The following is a 17,092-nucleotide window of genomic DNA, read 5'->3' on the forward strand; positions in this document are numbered from 1 at the left end:
TTTCCATTTGTTGATAGTAAAACAAAAATAAAACACTAGAACTCAATACCCTGATTTATGTTGGTCTATATTAAATATGAAAGGAAATATTTAATGATCTATGCCCATCTATTTACCTGGCAAAACTGAAATACCTTTGTTAGATGCTGCATGGAGAAAATCTTTTATTTGGCTAACAACCACAAACATTTAAACAATTTATAAGAGCAAGACAAGAAAATCAATGTCAGAGTGACAGGAAGACAGGAGACTTCAAAGGCCTCACTGTCATCTATTTATCAATCCCAGACCCCTTTCTTAAGTCCAAAATTTCGAATTGCCTCCTATGTCAATTTCAACAGATCAAAAACTGAGTATATCCAAGACCGTGTCCTATAGTCTCTATCTTAGTGAATGGAGTTAACTTTTTCCGGGTATACACTTTCAAACACCCTTCCTTCTTCAGGCCCTTCTCCTACCCCTTCATGCCCCTTACCCATTAATAGCTTGTATTTACCAAATCCACTCAATACCTGAGAATTTATTTCTCCTTCATCTTTTCCACTGTGATCACTCTTACTCACATTCCCATGATATTTTTCCTGTCTCTCTTCACAACTAGACCTTCAGAATCCAAAGAACACGAACAACCTCTGCTCCCTAACACCCAGCACAATAAGCATATGCAAATAGTAAATTGTTCTCTGGAGAATGTACACAAACTAATCTGAAATCTCACAGCTCCTCCGACTTCAGGATGCCACCACACACTGCATCTTCTTCCAGACAAAGAAACGAATATGTGACAAACTTACAAAAGAAGACTATATTTCCTAATCCACATTTGTCATATTTTAAGTTCTTTTTAAGAAAATTATTTATTTATTTATTTCTGTGTGAAAGAGAGTGAGCACACGGGTGGGGGAGGGGCAGAGGAAAAAGCAGACTCCCCGGTGAGCAGGGAGCCCAATGCCAGGGATGCCAGGGTCAAGGAGGGGCTCGATGCCAGGGCTCAATCCCAGGACGCTGGGATCATACCTAAGCCAAAGGCAGATGCTTAACCGACTGAGCCACCCAGGTGCCCACATTTTAAGTTCTTAAGTAAGGGTTCTAATAATCAGATTTGTATAATTTTTATATTATATCTTCGTTCTTGACTCATTTCAGGACAAGTTAGATTTATTTTGTCCACTTGGATATTATTGTTTTCAGGTTTAAACATTTGGCTTTAGTGACCTCAACAGAATTAATGGCAACATGTCCCAGAGTCTTTAGGGGATGCCCATGAGACTGGAAATTTGGCAAATTATAATAACACACAAAATGGCTTACAACAATCACTAGAATCATCTAAGAAATTACAACGTATAAGAGAAAAAATTTCCTGTCAAGAACATATTTGCTACATACAACACACTGATTTATGGAAATTTACTCCAAAACATATTGGCTGTCCCTGAGAGCTATATTATCTAAGTAAATCACAGATAAACAGCCAAGCTCCAATGGGATTTACTGTATCCCCCACCCCAGCCCAGAGAACATCTTTTATGTGCTACACTGTATACATCCTATGTTCTAACAACAAGGTACGAGGAACTCTGGGGTAGATTGGTTTTGTTTTTTCAAAATTATCAAGTTCAAAAAAAAGATACATTTTTTTTTTTTGTTTATTCTCAGTGCCTTCACTGAAGAGGAATTCTAGAATGTACAAATACAAAAGGAAAATTCTTGGCCAGCAAATAGATACAAGAGAAATCTTCCAGAAACACATGGCCTGGGATATTTCTGACTCCTGGCAGACCGCAAACCTTTACTGTCTTTGTTAATAATCAGGGTTCAGATCAAGTGCCTGTAAGGAGACAATACCTACTTGTGAGACTAGAGTTTAGCTCAGAAGTTGAATATCTTCCAACAAACACTCTCATAATAGCAGATATCTTTTCCAGACACCAAATGACTCTGGCCAGTACAAATGTCATTTGCTAAAGAGACATTGAAATGTATGGCCAGTGTTCTCTAGAAAACAGAGCTAAAGTTAATTAGTAATAAATGTAAAGAGTACACTTAATGACAATTTTGTTCTATAGACTTCGTGCAGTCTAAGATGATCTAGACCACAGTCACAATGCCTGTCTCATGGTCACCTGTATAGACATAAGACAGGAGGGTGTACAATATAAGGTCATTTTTATTAGAAACCGTGGAGCAGCACCTGACCTTACACAGGAGGAAAGACTCCTACTCATCCCTCTCTGTGTCCTGCACGTCCTCGGTGGTAAAAGCCTGGGATATAACATATATCTTTAGCTATTACCATGACCTGTCCACTTCTGCCAAGGTCTGTACAAGTTTGAAAGGATAGATGCAACAGGGGAATTTTCCGCCGGTTCAATTTCAGTGATATGATGGGAAGGTAACACACAAACAAATGGTATGAAACCAACAACAAAAATCTAGTAAAGCAACAAGCAGAGAAATATTGTCCTTGTGGAGCGTTGCTTTCTGAAAGCCTGGGCTCAGGTAAGGGGAAGGGGTGAATGGTGGGCAGGCCGAAAAACGGACCACAGAACACCGACTTCTGAAAATGCAGTGAGAGTTTTCTTTTCGGGAGACATCCAGCCGCGAAGTTGTTCTGCTAATAATGGCAAGGATTCTGATAAAAGTCCTCCAGGGGAAGCAGAGATAACAGGAGCTCCAGCAGAGCTGGCTTTCAAAGAATGTAGAGCTTCCTAACAGTCTCTCCAATACAGCAGAAATAGCCCGAGGGGAATCACACACGTTGGAAGATTTCATTTGAAAAGGCAGAGTTTGACCCCCACCCCCACACCCCCCACTGTGATGTCTCCGCAATTAGCCAATTGGACTTGATGCAGGGAAGTGAAGAGTTGAGTGTGAGAGGAAAAGGGATCCAATAGACAACAGAGATACAGGGCAGTTACAAGACAAGACGGAAGGGTCTAGACAGACAAAAACAGATTCCTCATTCCTTCCTATGATTTCTCCACTTCCTTAGTGGTTAAAAAAAAAACAAGCCAAACAGAAACAACAAAAAATAGGAAGATAGGAAAAAACCCCTACCCATTGTAGAATTGTGTGCCATTGAGTGTATTTTCTACTGAGGACACGAAGATATGGCTACACTTCGGCACACAGTTAAACCTATAGTCAGGGTTTAGTGATTTTCTAGTAATCCTTTTTTTTTTTAACTTGCCTCCATTTAAAAGACTCTACTACAGTTCGCTAATGAACTATATCAAAATTAGGTGATACGATTCACTTTTGCTGTAAGATGCAGAATCCCTGGACAGGCAAAGAGATTAAACAGGAAAATAGCAGAATTCATCCTGCTGCGGTAGAATGTTGGAAATGAAAAGACAAGAGGAAAAATACCCGCACCTTCAGAGTGAGCCTCAAACAACATTCTAGGTTGAGTAATAAATACATAGAAATGTTTCCAATGAATGGGAAGCCACCATGGGCTCCTTCCTTTGCTTTAATTCTCACTAAAGGTCTGATTTGCCAGGGCAGAAGGCGCCGGTGTTGGCGATTGTCAGCGGGTAGGAAGTGTGTACCTGCCACTAGCTCTCTATCATGATAGTTCTGATTTCCGCGCTTCTAATTCTTAAAATTTGCAGAGAATGTGAATATCCACAGAAAGCTTCTACAAGGAAAATCTACCGAAAACAGTGCTTTGGCACGTACCTGTTTTTCTCCACTGGGCTTTTTGTGGTTCAGTAACAGCTCCACAGCTCCGACGACTTCCTTCCTGATGGCGTGTAATAGAGCATCTCCAACATAGACGTTAAAGCTTAAAAGTAGTTCAATGAGCTCCAAGTTCTCATTTTCAATTGCAATGAGGAGAGCAGTTCTTCCAAGAGGATCAATGCAATTAATATTGATTTTAAAATAAATTTCAGCTTCCTCCAGGGATTTCTTGACACTTGCATAATCTCCCTTTTCCACAGCATTTAAGTAGGCTTTTTCTGATGGTGAGAGTTCCGATTCCGCTCGGACTATCCTTAGAGGGATGCGATCTCTGTAGGGGGCATTCACATTCCTTTTGTAATAGAACTGGGCCATGTTTCATGCCATGCTATTTCCTTGTCTCTGAAAGCGCAAACAGAGCCCGAAAAACACAAGGATTAGTGCTAGTACACTTTTTAATCATGATTTGTCACCCTTAACAACTAATAATGACAATGACAATGATACCATATAATAAGAGTTCCTTTCTCCTTCAACAGTAGAAATAGACTTAATAATTATTCAGTTATCTAGAAACACAATTACAAAGTCCTAATCTAAGAGGAATAAAAATTGAAAACGTTACTTTAAAAGTGACATTTGTCAGAGTATATACCTGCAATTTTTGGAAAATATTTACAAAATTTATCATTTATATATGCAGCTTTTAGCAGAGAACCTTGGAAATCAAAGGTTATATCTATGAGGTCCTAAAACTGAACCAGGGATATTCAAATGTATCATTCACTGTCAATTTTGCTAATCACGGAGATGCTGTCTAAACTATGAGATATCACTAGCTTAGCAAAAGGCTTCTCATTTCTCATGTATTCTATTCTTAAAGTTAGTAAGTATTGACAACAAAGTTAATCTGAATTAATAATATTAATGTCAATAAAATATACTAAGCCTGATGAGTATAATTTTTTTCCCCATTTGTAAGTGAGTTCACTGAGGGGGAAAAGACCAATGATATTAATGATCAAGAGGAGTCTAAGCAATTCAATTTCCAAAGGAAGAATTTAGAAATGGATTAAATAGAGAGTTTATTATGAAAATGTTATTTTCTTAATTCTATTACCTTAATATCATGAAGAAATAAACCATAAGACAGGAATATATTCACGGCAAAATGTATTATTTGTAAGTTATAGTAACGATACAGATGAAAATGAGAGAATTGTTTTAAATAAATAAAAGATCATCCTAAGATAAATTGATAACAACAAAGTCACTGAAAACTGTATGGACTTAGTATCATCCTACTGAAACAAACTTACAGAAAAATCTGTTGTTTTGAATATAAATTTTTAATTGCTCTTAGTTCCTGATTTCATACTTATGATCTGAGCTATTTTATTATTCTATGTTATTTATATTCAGCTCACTTGTTTATTTACATACATTTACTATTAAATTAAAATTAATGGGAGATTCTAGGTACCGGAACATGCATATTCATTTTAATTGATCTTTTTAGACCTAATCATTTTAGAGTAAATTAACCTGATTTGAATAATACTTTAAAGGTAAATTAAACATGCATTGAATTAAAAAGTGTGATTATATTTAATGTAATGTTTTCAACTTGGGAAATTATACATTGCTTACATGCTACCTCAATTTAATAGGAATTTCAGTTACCAAGTAGTTGTTTCACTTTTTGGCGTTCAGATTATTAATCACAATTTCTCAAACATCTAGGTTCAGGATATTATATGCAAAACTTTCATCTCATTATTTGCTCCTTTCTGGTTTATTAGATTTAGTATTTTATTAAGGCCCCTTCATAGATGAAGCAAATGTAAGAATCTCATAATCCAGAATATTTTTCTCAAATATTTCACATTTTATTAGTCTCGGTGTTTTAAATGTATAATGACCAACTACACAGGGATGATATGCATTCATTTCCACAACTGCAGACAGGGGGTGTTGTGAATTCTTTAAATGACAATATTAATTTTTTTAGAGAAAAATGAAGAGTGATCCCGGTGTTCAAATCTATTAATTATAGGTGTGCAAGGTACTTGCTTGAAGCTTGATTATAATTTCAGTATTTGGAGATGCTTTAACTCACTAGAATCACAGGAGAGAATATATAGATTCATATTATGGGATAACATGGACAATTTAATATTCTTCTGGTATAACTAAAACTACAATAAACCAAGATCATTATGATGCTACAAATCTCATGATAACTTTCTGATCTGGAATGACAGCACTTCCCTCCCAATCCATGTCAGCATCCACAAGAGCACATGGAAACAATGTCAATGGGCTTTGCATTGTAATTTTACCAGGACTACAATGTAAATGCTTCATAATGATAATAAGTGGCATTTATATTCTATTTCAACAGTATACATTCTTTATTTCCTCACTTTGTCCTTACCCTTGGGAAGGGTACAGGACTCTTGGGAAAATGTATAAATATTCCTTTTTAGAGTTGAATTCAAGGTTTGCCACCAATAATTGTTTGCTTACAACTAATGCTTGAAGGTGGCTTACCAAAAATACAGGTTAAAATGAAAGTATGAACACACACACACACACAGTAGCATAACTTTGAGTTGTGACTCAGTCTAGATTAGGAATCAGCCTAGAGGATGGAAAATTTTTATTTTATTTTATTTCATTTACTCATTTTATTAGTGATGATATCAAATAAAGAATTAGATAGTAAATCGCTTTTTTTTGTTTTAAAGATTTTATTTATTTGAGAGAGAGAGAGAAAGACAGAGCATGTACACGAGCCAGGAGAGGGGCAAAGAGAGAGCGCAAGGGGGAAGCGGACTTCCCGTATAGAGCAGGGAGCGTGGGGGTGGGGCTCGACATGGGGGTGGGGCTCAATCCCAGGACCCTGGGATCATGGACCTGAGCAGAAAGCAGACGCTTAACTGACTAAGCCACCCAGGCTCCCTGACTGTAAACAGCATTTGGCTTCCATGTTTAAAGCTCAGGATGGTGTGCGTTGGTGGTATAATGGTGAGCGTAGCTGCCTTCCAAATCACAGGATGTTAGTGACAATGAAGGGATTTGTGGACAACATAGAAGGTACTGGAGAAGTTGGGGGAGCAGAGGATAGATAATGAGACATTAGATTTCTTAAAATCTACTTCATTTAATCCAGAAAACTGTCATAAATGTAAACTCCATAGGATGGGTTAAAATGAGATACTGCCCTGAAAGGAAGACATCTTCTAGTCAAAATTGAATTTAAATTGTGAACTGGGCATGACACATCACATTCGGGAACCTGTTTCTCCATCCATAAAGTGAGGCAAACACCATCAAAGGAATGAGTGAGAAGAATCAGAGTTAGTGCTGAAGACGATCTTCTATTAACACTGTCCTCTTGCAGTTTCTCGGATTTGAAGCAAATGTAAAACCGGATGTGAATTGGGAAGGATACGCAGATTTGAAATATATTAAATATATGAAGAATTTAAATACATTAAGTAAATGAAATTTAATTATTTACAACAGAATATAAAACACACACACATAAAACAAGTCTGCATAAACTTTAAAAGAGTAAGGAAGATTACGTAATTTTTAGACTGGATTACTTGAGGTGCAGGGATACGAATCAAAGGACAAAAATCAAGTTGAGCTTTTTGAAACCAGGATAGATGAATGTAATGGTGAGAGCAAGGTGCTGATAAAGCTGATGGGGTTCCTGAGCAGACACACTTGTCAGCGACTAGAGAATTGCTGCCAGATACAAAGTCTGTGGGAGAACAGGAGGCTTGGTACAGCAAAGATCCTGACCTCAAGTGTGTGAATACAAGCCCGTTCCGGTCCTGCACTTTCAGTATAAGCTTTCTGGGGAGGAAAAGATGTTCTCCCCCATGAAATCACAGAACTGATTTCAGTGCCCCCTTTATAACATACCTCCAGTAGTGAAATGACTATTTCATCAAGTTACGTTTCAAAGACTCAGAAGAGAGATGGGAAGTGGAGGGGAAAACCTCATATTCTATATATGAATTTTTAATTAACCTAAATTTTAGTTTCCATAAATGTGTTGGGGATTAAAACAATCACAAAGCTGGAGAGAGCTACACTTTGCCATCAAGAGAAATTAAAAAAAAAATTGTCACTAGATGTGAGAACCACAGTTATCTAAGCAACATAAACAGAAAAACAAAGGTCCTACATCTTTATATGGATCAGAAGGCGTATGGCTTGGAGGATGGACGTAGTTGTGCAGTGGAAAGAACAGTGGACTTCCAAACAACACAAGATAAAGAAAATATAGAGAAATCTCCACTCAAGTAGACATTATTAAAGTTAAAATAAATTTTTCTTAAATATATAAAATTGCTTTATTATTCCCCAGTTTACATTCAAAGATTCATATTTACCGGTGTGATTTCATGGCTCAGTGAGAAATTTGACTCTCATTTTCTTGTTAGTATATTATTACACATATATAAGTTGCTTTTGTACCTTTTCTGGACTCTTATTGAAATATATTTTCCAAGACAATTTATTCACATTCAGTCCAATTCAGATTTCTTTCTGGCCATTGGTACAGTACATTATCTCTAATCTTTGACATCATACATACTCCACAAAAATGCCAAATGCTCTGATTTTTGCTATTCTGAATCCCAGACCCTTTCCTCCTTTCCTCAGGTGGGCTACTAGATGCGAATTTCAGGAGTTGTAAGTCTTATACCAAAAGTGCCACATAATTCACTGAAATGCTTTGTGACTTAGCCTGACCAAAACCTAACTGACAAAGTTCTCTCTTCTCTCTCTCTATAAAAGCACAATGAACTACCAAATTCCTCTGAAGGGTTTTAAGGATATTTCTGTGAATTTCAAGAAGTTCATGTTATACTACTTAATGAAAGGAAAAACCCTTTACTAACTAAATATTATGACATCCAAAGATTTTAAAAGAGGAAGTCAGGATTGTGCTTATTTTTAAAATTGAAGCCCTTATGATTTAACAAGTACCAAACTTAAAATTAAACCCTAATTATCCCTATTAAAACAAAACAAAACAAAAAACACATACCTAGAAGAATGCATTTGCAGGACAAAAATTTTATTTATCTTGATTTTTATCTCAGGAGTTTTAGAAAACATGTTTTTGAAAATACGACCGTCAACGTTTGAATCTTCACCTCGCGAGTTACAGTGTGTGCATTGATCTATTTCTATCTTCCCCTCAAATTTCAGAGGAAAAGATGTCCTCTCTCCGGCTGCCTGAGCATTTGGCCATTGCCAACTCTCTAAAACTTCACATCAGCCCCCTCCTTCTCTCAGACTTTAAACTTCTCTCAGCAAACTGAACTCTTCTCAAATTGTCAGTGTACTTAATTTTCACTTAGTTATTTTAAAATTCTAATTATTTTTGGCAATTCTCTCTCCCATCTCTGGTTTTCTTTATTTTATAAAGTTTAAACTTATCTGCCATTTATTCATTTATTCATTTACTCCGACATGGTATTTATCGCCATTCTGGGAGAAATATTTTTCTTAAAGTCAGTCATGTCCTGCTAGTTGCCAGATACATTTTGGCGCCTTTCAGTCCACGTAATACTTGGCTTTCTAGCAATCGCTATGACTGAGCCTTTCTAAATAAAACATCCCCGCCTTGAGTTCTGTGCCACTCTTCTCTGATGCTCTACCTTCCACTTCAACATGACCTCTCTCTTCATAGTCCCTCCAGCTTCTTTTCCTTCCATCTAAAGCTTAAATGTTATTACCAAGGCTCTGCTCATGGCTCTTTCCTCTATCTGTCACTCTCATTAGCTATTCTCACCCATTACCATTATTCGAAATGTTCCATAAAACCCATATAGGTCTTTAAAATATGCCATATGTTTTAAATATGTTCTAAAATCCATGCTCATGGGCCATACTTCTCTCAAGTTCTAGACCTGTGCTGTCTAATGTGGTACTCATTAATCTCATGTGGCTATTTAAAGGTAAGTCAACTAACATAAAATAATAGTAAGGATCATTTCTTAAGTCTTACTCNCATGGGCCATACTTCTCTCAAGTTCTAGACCTGTGCTGTCTAATGTGGTACTCATTAATCTCATGTGGCTATCTAAAGGTAAGTCAACTAACATAAAATAATAGTAAGGATCATTTCTTAAGTCTTACTCACCATATTTCAACTGCTCTGTGGCATTTCCTGTGGATACTGCTGACCGACTCTATCTCCTCATTGTTTTTACATGGTCACGCCAATATCCTTCTAAATCATCTGACTGATATTATGCTTACATCCTCTCTGTTTCGCCTCCACAATGCCACATACCTAATCATGCCAAAATGTAAATCTGATCAAATGACTCTTTTATAATTCTTAAGTGACTGATATCAGTCACAGGAAAACATACTGACATTATCACAGAATACTGGACTCTCCAAGATCTGGTTTCTAAATGACTTCTTAGACATATTTCCCAAGATCACTCTTGGAAAACCATACATTACACTAACAAACTACTTGGCCACTATAGCTCTAAGCATTTTCTCATATTGTTCTCTACAACAGGAATACCTTTCCTCCCCTTGAGCTTCTGGAAGCTCCCNCCATACATTACACTAACAAACTACTTGGCCACTATAGCTCTAAGCATTTTCTCATATTGTTCTCTACAACAGCTTCTGGAATCTCCTNAATACCTTTCCTCCCCTTGAGCTTCTGGAAGCTCCCGCCAAGTTTTAAAACCTTCTGTGAAGTATCATAGCCTTGAGGATTTCTCTTCACTGCCTCCTAAGGAAGGGTTATGTGGCCTTCTTTATGGGTCTTCATAAACTCTGTGGACCTCTTAGATTTAGAACTTTTCTTATTTATTGTACAGGAGATTGTGACTAATTCAGTTTTGCCTTTACAGGGCTAACTAAGCAAATGGTAAGTGCCAAAAATTTGTTGATGAATCAATGAATTAATGACCATACTTTTAGAGTTATTCCACTGCTGTTTTAGGTAAAGGAATAAAATTAATATGATCAAATTGCTTTAATCATTTGTCTAAAATTGGTTTAGCTCTTGGTGACCCATTAAATGCAACAGTGAATAACTGGACTTCCAGTCAACAGTCATTAAGCTACCAATAGCTTGTGTGAAATGCTTTAATTTTTACCTATTTTTCTTCTCTGAATACCTTTACCCCCAAGCTTTGGTCAGCTGTATGAAGAATTAAAACTGTAATGTATAATTCAACACCTATATAGCTCACAGCTCTGGAATGTGCCTCTTACCGCTATTACCTAAAATTGTCAGAAGGGAATTCAAATAAAGAATCAGATTAACATCAGACATCTTTTTTTTTTAAGATTTATTTATTTATTTTCAAAAGATAGAGTGTGTGAGAGAGAAAATGGGGAAGGGGAAGAGGGAGAGAATCTTTAAGCTGACTCTCCGCTGAGTGAGGAGTCTGATATGGGGCTCGATCCCACGACCCATGAGATTATGACCTGAGCTAAAACCAAGAGTTGGATGCTTAAGTGACTGAGCCACCCAGGTGACCCTAACACCAGACCTTTTAACAGCAAGTCTGGAAGCTAGAAGTTCATGAGTTATTTTTAAAATACAGAAGCAACTTCCTCCCCTAATAAAGCAGAAGTTTGAAGCTAGAATTTCATATCTTACTAAAATTATTTAGATGTAGGAAGAAAAAAAATCAGTCTCATGCATACAGCCTCAAAAGATTTTTCACACAATGACCATATTTGATCATAAGATCAATCTACGGAAAGTACAGAGATATAAAAAGAATATTTTTTATTGTTTAAATAGTTGAGGATTTTTATCTCTTTTACTTATTTGATATATGTGCAGGGCAGAAAAAAGTCTGGTGTATAACAAGTACACAATAAATATTTGTTGAATGAGCAAAAAACTGATTGAACATCCATGTGTTAAAATGTGTGTACCAAACATTGGCAATACCACGGTGAATGAAAGCCAAGATCTTTGCGCTCATAGAGCTTATGATCCATCAGAGAGGACCCACAAAAATTTTAAAAAACAAAGGGGCAAAGATAATAATCACAATTTTGTTAAGGTTATAATGGAAACAAATGGTGAGAGGTTATGGAGAAGGAGGGCAGGAGGGGAAGAGATGGAGAGCTGCGTGAGATAGGGTGGTCAAGGGTAGCCTCTCTGTGACATGAAACATGATAAAATGCTAGCTATGAAAAATAAAAAAAGTGCAGAGAAAAACATTCCGTTAAAGGGATCTGAAAGTGAAAAGACGGTAAGGCAAGAGGAACATTCTAGAGCATGGAAGGGGGCCAGCTTGGCTGGAGTATCGAGAGTAAGGGGAAGAGTGGAGGAGGTGACTCTCTAGCCCAGAATGTCAGGCACGGATTTTGGAATGTATTCTAAGCACAGTAAGAAGTTACTGAAGGGCTTTGAGCTGGGGAATGACTTGATCCAATTTCTGTTTTTAAAGGTCACTTGTGGGGCGGGGCGGGGGGCACACTTGGTGGCCCAGTCAGTTAAGCGTCTGCCTTGAGCTCAGGTCATGATGTCAGGGTTCTGGGATCAAATCCCTGCTCAGTGGGGAGCCTGCTTCTCTCCCTCCCTCTGCCCCTCCCTGCTAGCTCATGCTCTCTCTCTTTCTCAAATAAGTAAAATCTTTAAAAAAAAAAAAAATAAAGGTCACTTGGGCTGTTAATTGATTTGGAATTGTGCAAGAGTGGAAACTAAGAGATCATCTCCCAGTAAATCAAATGAGTACCATTAAGAGTCTCTAACCCCTGTGATTAAGAATGCAAAACTCTCAGGCTCTGATGGTGGTATGATGCTGATGGGGACTTAAATGTCTGTTCATATTTACTGAGTTTATTAAAATGTTTATATTATATTATCAACTATATTTCAAGTAATCTTACCCTGTGTTTCCCGTATCTCTATTTTTTCCAAAATTTTGTAGAATTTGAAGTTTTTAAGGAATATGTATGCCATTTTGTAACAAGGATGTGTGTATACATATTGCTGTTATTATCCCAGAAATATTTGTACTTCTTTCATTGTGTCGAAGATGTCACTACTTGGGTTGTTGACAATGAAAGCAAAACATGGTAAAGAAAACAACATTAGGAAGAAATTGGGGAGAAACAATGCATTTCCCAAATAAGTAGTTTACAAGGTTAGACAAAGAAAGGCAAACTAACCTAGTTTAAAAAAAAAACTTATTCAACAGCAAAATGTAATCAAAGTGCCCTACCACACTCAGATTCTGCAATCCATAGCCAATCTTTAGTCTCTGAAATTGTGTGTGTGTACATGCATGTGTCTATGTATTGTCACAGTGGTAATGTTAAGTCTTTAGCCCAAAATAAAAAGAAATAAATCTTTTAGCGACAGAAAAAATAATACAAAAATACTTAAATTTGGATGCACATATAGAATTTTTGCCAAATATATGACAGCTTTATTTTTAAAAATACCAATTAGATTATTGCAAGAGGGAAGAAAGGATACCTTGTGGCTTAGATGTTCCTGCTGTTGGTGGTGGTAGTGGAGGGGGAGGTGGTGGTGGAATATGTGTGTGAGAGAAAGATAACTGAACATATACTGCATCGTAGTGTTTCAGCAGGGAAGCAGGACAAATCAGCACAGGGAATAGAAAACTAATAAATAATATTGGCACAACTGGTTAACAATTTTGGAAATAATTATTTTGGAACACCATGAAAGTGGATTCTAAAAGACTTTAAAAGTGAAATATTGAAACACATGAAATTTCAATAGGGTAGAGTTTTCTAAGCAAAAAACAATGGAGGAATGACCATGAGAAAGACTTATGGATACAGAGAATTCAAAATACCTTAATACTCACACATAATACACGAAGTTAAAAGGCAAAATAAGGGAAATTATTCAAAATACATATGACCGAAAATAATTTATTAAATAGAAAATGACTAAAATTCCAAGAGTAAAAAAGAACAGCCCCTTCAGAGAAAAAGAAATACAAATGGAAAATATCATCTGAAAATGCATTCTCGGGGCACCTGGGTGGCTCAATTGGTTGTGTTTGCCTTCAGCTTAGGTTATGATCCCAGGGTCCTGGGATCCAGCCTGTCACTGGGCTCCCTGCTCAGTGGGCAGTCTGCTTCTCTCCCTCTGCTCCTCCCCCAACTCGTGCTCTCGCATGCGCACTCTCTCTCAAATAAATTTAAAAAAAAAAAACTTATAAAAAATGCATTCTACATTTCTGACCTCTAAAACTGAGAAGTTTATCGGCATGATTAGATATATTACATGCCAAATGTAGTCAGATTAAATATAAAAGAAGAGCCAAAACCAGGAAGGATTCAGTGAAAATACTTCTCTCGTAAATTGCTGGTGATAGTTTACACTGAAAAAGAATTAGAAATATGTGTATCAGTCTTTGGAAACGTTCAAGCCCTTCACCCTAGGAATATCTCTTCCAGAAACCTACCCTGGAGTTTTAATTTATAAGACAGGTAATGATGTATGCACAAAAGGAAAAATAACTTATCTATTGTTGGAAAAAACTGGAGAGATTCAAAAGCCAATAATTATCGGCTAGTTCAATTAAGAGCTGAATATTTATTTAATAAAAAAAGTGTAGCTTTTAAAATAATATGTACTGAGGTTAATATCACACAAAAAAATCATACAGTAAGTGCTAATTATGGATAAAATTTTCAACACAATCAAGATTAGCATCTGCAACAATGATAAAACCTGTAAGAAGGAGGTAACTACACTCATAATTAAGAAATGCTGCCCATGAGTAATTGGTGATTTTTGTTCTGGCCTTCATTTTCTAGGTTTTTGATAAAGAGAATACAATGATTTTAATTAAAAAAGTCTTTAATCACAAAGTAAAAATGTAATTTATTTTATAAAAAGTAACACTCTGCTGTCCTTAATAATTAGCCGGACTCTCATGTTTGAAAGGTATTTGACATGTTTTTCACAACTCCAAAAGCCAGAACTAAGACTAAGAGGTAGAGATTATAAAGAAAAAGCTTTCTGGGGCACCTGGGTGGCGCAGTCGTTAAGTGTCTGCCTTCGGCTCAGGGCGTGATCTCAGAGTTCTAGGACCGAGCCCCACATCAGGCTCCTCCACTAAGAGCCGGCTTCTTCCTCTCCCACTCCCCCTGCCTGTGTTCCCTCTCTGGCTGCCTGTCTCTGTCAAATAAATAAATAAAAATCTTAAAAAAAAAATAAAGAAAAAGCTTTCTTCTCAATAAAAGCGTGATCACTTAATAGTCAGATTTGTTCAAATATCGAATGTTTACCTCAAAAGGCTAGTAAACTCCCTGTTGCTGACAGTATTCAAACACTGAAGAGACAACTTATGGGAATGTTGTAGAAAAGATTCAGGAACCAAAGAGATTGATAAATTGGATAATCTTTAATGACTATGATGGTGAGACTCTATGATTCTATTACTCTCTGATTTGTCATTTCTCTGCCAATAAACCACGTGAACTTGAACATATTTCTAACTTTGTCCCTCTTTTTATTCTTCCATTAAAGTTATACAAAATGATCTTCATGTTTCCATGAAGCTCTATAATTTTTTACTTAATTTTTATAAATACTAGTGTATATCCATTCTGCTTTGATGCACGATTTTCCTGTTCTTGGTTATAGATTGGGTGTTTCATTACATACCACTGAGGTTTCCAAGGGAACTATTTCCAAAATATATTACTTGTTCAGATAAACACAACTACAAGAAATAGTTTCAAATCTGTTTATTTCATGGTAACCACAAAGCGCAATTCGGTTTTTGAATATCATAAAGTTTTTAGAATTTCCCATTGTAGTTTTCACCTAAATATTAATTATATTATGAAGTTAACTTGATTATTTTTATTTCTACAAAGTACTATTTTTTATTAAGTAAAAATTTACTTTTTTGTTTGGATAATGAAAATACACAGGTTTATCATTATGCTGGAGCTAGAATTTTCTTATGAAGAATACAATTTTACAAATCCCCACATGTATCTTTATTTGTTATACCTGTATATAAGACAGTATATATATTTTCCCCCCTACATGGGGTGGTTATTATATGACATTAATTTCTTATATGACCTTTATTTGAAGCATTTAGAGGAAATATAAAGCAGAAAGCTGTGTTCCTACTTATTGATTTATAATCTGCCATAGAATAACAATTTTAACATTACCATGAGAGGTCTTAACATTTGGCAGGATAAAACTAGACTCCCCCATAATCTCTGAAATATAAAATTTTTGTGTGTTTTTACAGGCTGAATCCGTGACTATTTTCAAATCCATTGTTCTCTATATTCCTAAAACACCCTGTCCTTATGTGAAAAGAAAAAGACTGTTTTTCTCCCTATTTCCAGTCACTGAAGATACCATGGTGAGGCTATTATCAAAGTTCCAAGTTGTAAATTCTGAAGCTAATTTATTTTTATTAGTCCACTGCAGTTTCAGGCAAGGGGTCACCTTTGGTGAAGCAATGTCCTCTCCTCTGAGGGCATATTTCTTAAAGAAAAAGTACATGAAGTGGGTGGGAGTGACAGAGGACAGTCTGATCAAATGTCTCAATCCCAAAGACAAATTAGTTCACCAGGGTGAATCAGTTTCACATCTGCTTCATGACAGCTGGAAATCTTTATTCCTCCATATGTTGGTTGGAGGATTCAAAAAAAGATTTATTACAGCTTATTCTGTCAGGTCAAGACTATTTTGCAGGCTGAGGATATAAAATCAAATAAAACGCAGTCCCAATGGGTGAATTTTTTATGTATGTAAATTATATCTCAGTAGAGCTGCTAAAACAACAGCAAGAAATCCTTGACCTCAGGGAGAATGTTATCAAGTGGAAAGAGAGCTTTGTCCATAACCAATAGTAACTACCATGTGGTAAATTCTCCAGGATAGATTATAGATTTATATAATATTTCTTTGGGATTCAGAAGAGAAAGCCATTATTGTAGGTGTGCCATGGGAGGGCGTCAAGATGGTTGCTAGAAGAGGCAGACTTATATCTAAATATTTGAGTGTTATTTCCCCGGTGACTATGTAGAAGAAAGGAATTCTAGGAAGAGGAAACAAAGTTTTTAAAGGCATGGAGAGGAGGAAAAACTCCCCATTCTATTCTAGTTTCCACTCTTAGGATAAGTGGTCACATTTTTACACAATGACTTTTTTTTTAAAAGATTTTATTTATTTATTTGAGAGAGAGATCACAAGCAGGGAGGTAGAGAGAGAAGCAGACTCTCCACTAAGCAGGGAGTCTGATGTGGGGCTCGATCCCAGGACCCTGAGATCATGACCTGAGCCAAAGGCAGACACTCACTCAACCAACTGAGCCACCCAGGCGCCCCATACCCAGTGACTTTCCTGTTACATCTTTTA

The 17,092-nt window shown here is 36.5% G+C and overlaps 1 protein-coding gene across 2 annotated transcripts in view; it reads right to left on the minus strand.

Annotated features, from left to right (window-relative positions):
• TRPC4 (transient receptor potential cation channel subfamily C member 4) overlaps positions 1-17,092 on the minus strand; it is a 203,077-nt gene that overhangs the window by 143,273 nt on the left and 42,712 nt on the right. For both annotated transcript variants that reach the window (XM_034665084.1, XM_034665085.1), the window contains exon 2: positions 3,685-4,089. In XM_034665084.1, the coding sequence (XP_034520975.1) occupies positions 3,685-4,062 (378 nt within the window). In that variant the 5' untranslated portion in view covers positions 4,063-4,089. The remainder of the gene's footprint in view (positions 1-3,684; positions 4,090-17,092) is intronic.

This window comes from Ailuropoda melanoleuca, chromosome 7 (assembly GCF_002007445.2).
Source record: "Ailuropoda melanoleuca isolate Jingjing chromosome 7, ASM200744v2, whole genome shotgun sequence".
Taxonomy (NCBI): Eukaryota; Metazoa; Chordata; class Mammalia; order Carnivora; family Ursidae; genus Ailuropoda; species Ailuropoda melanoleuca.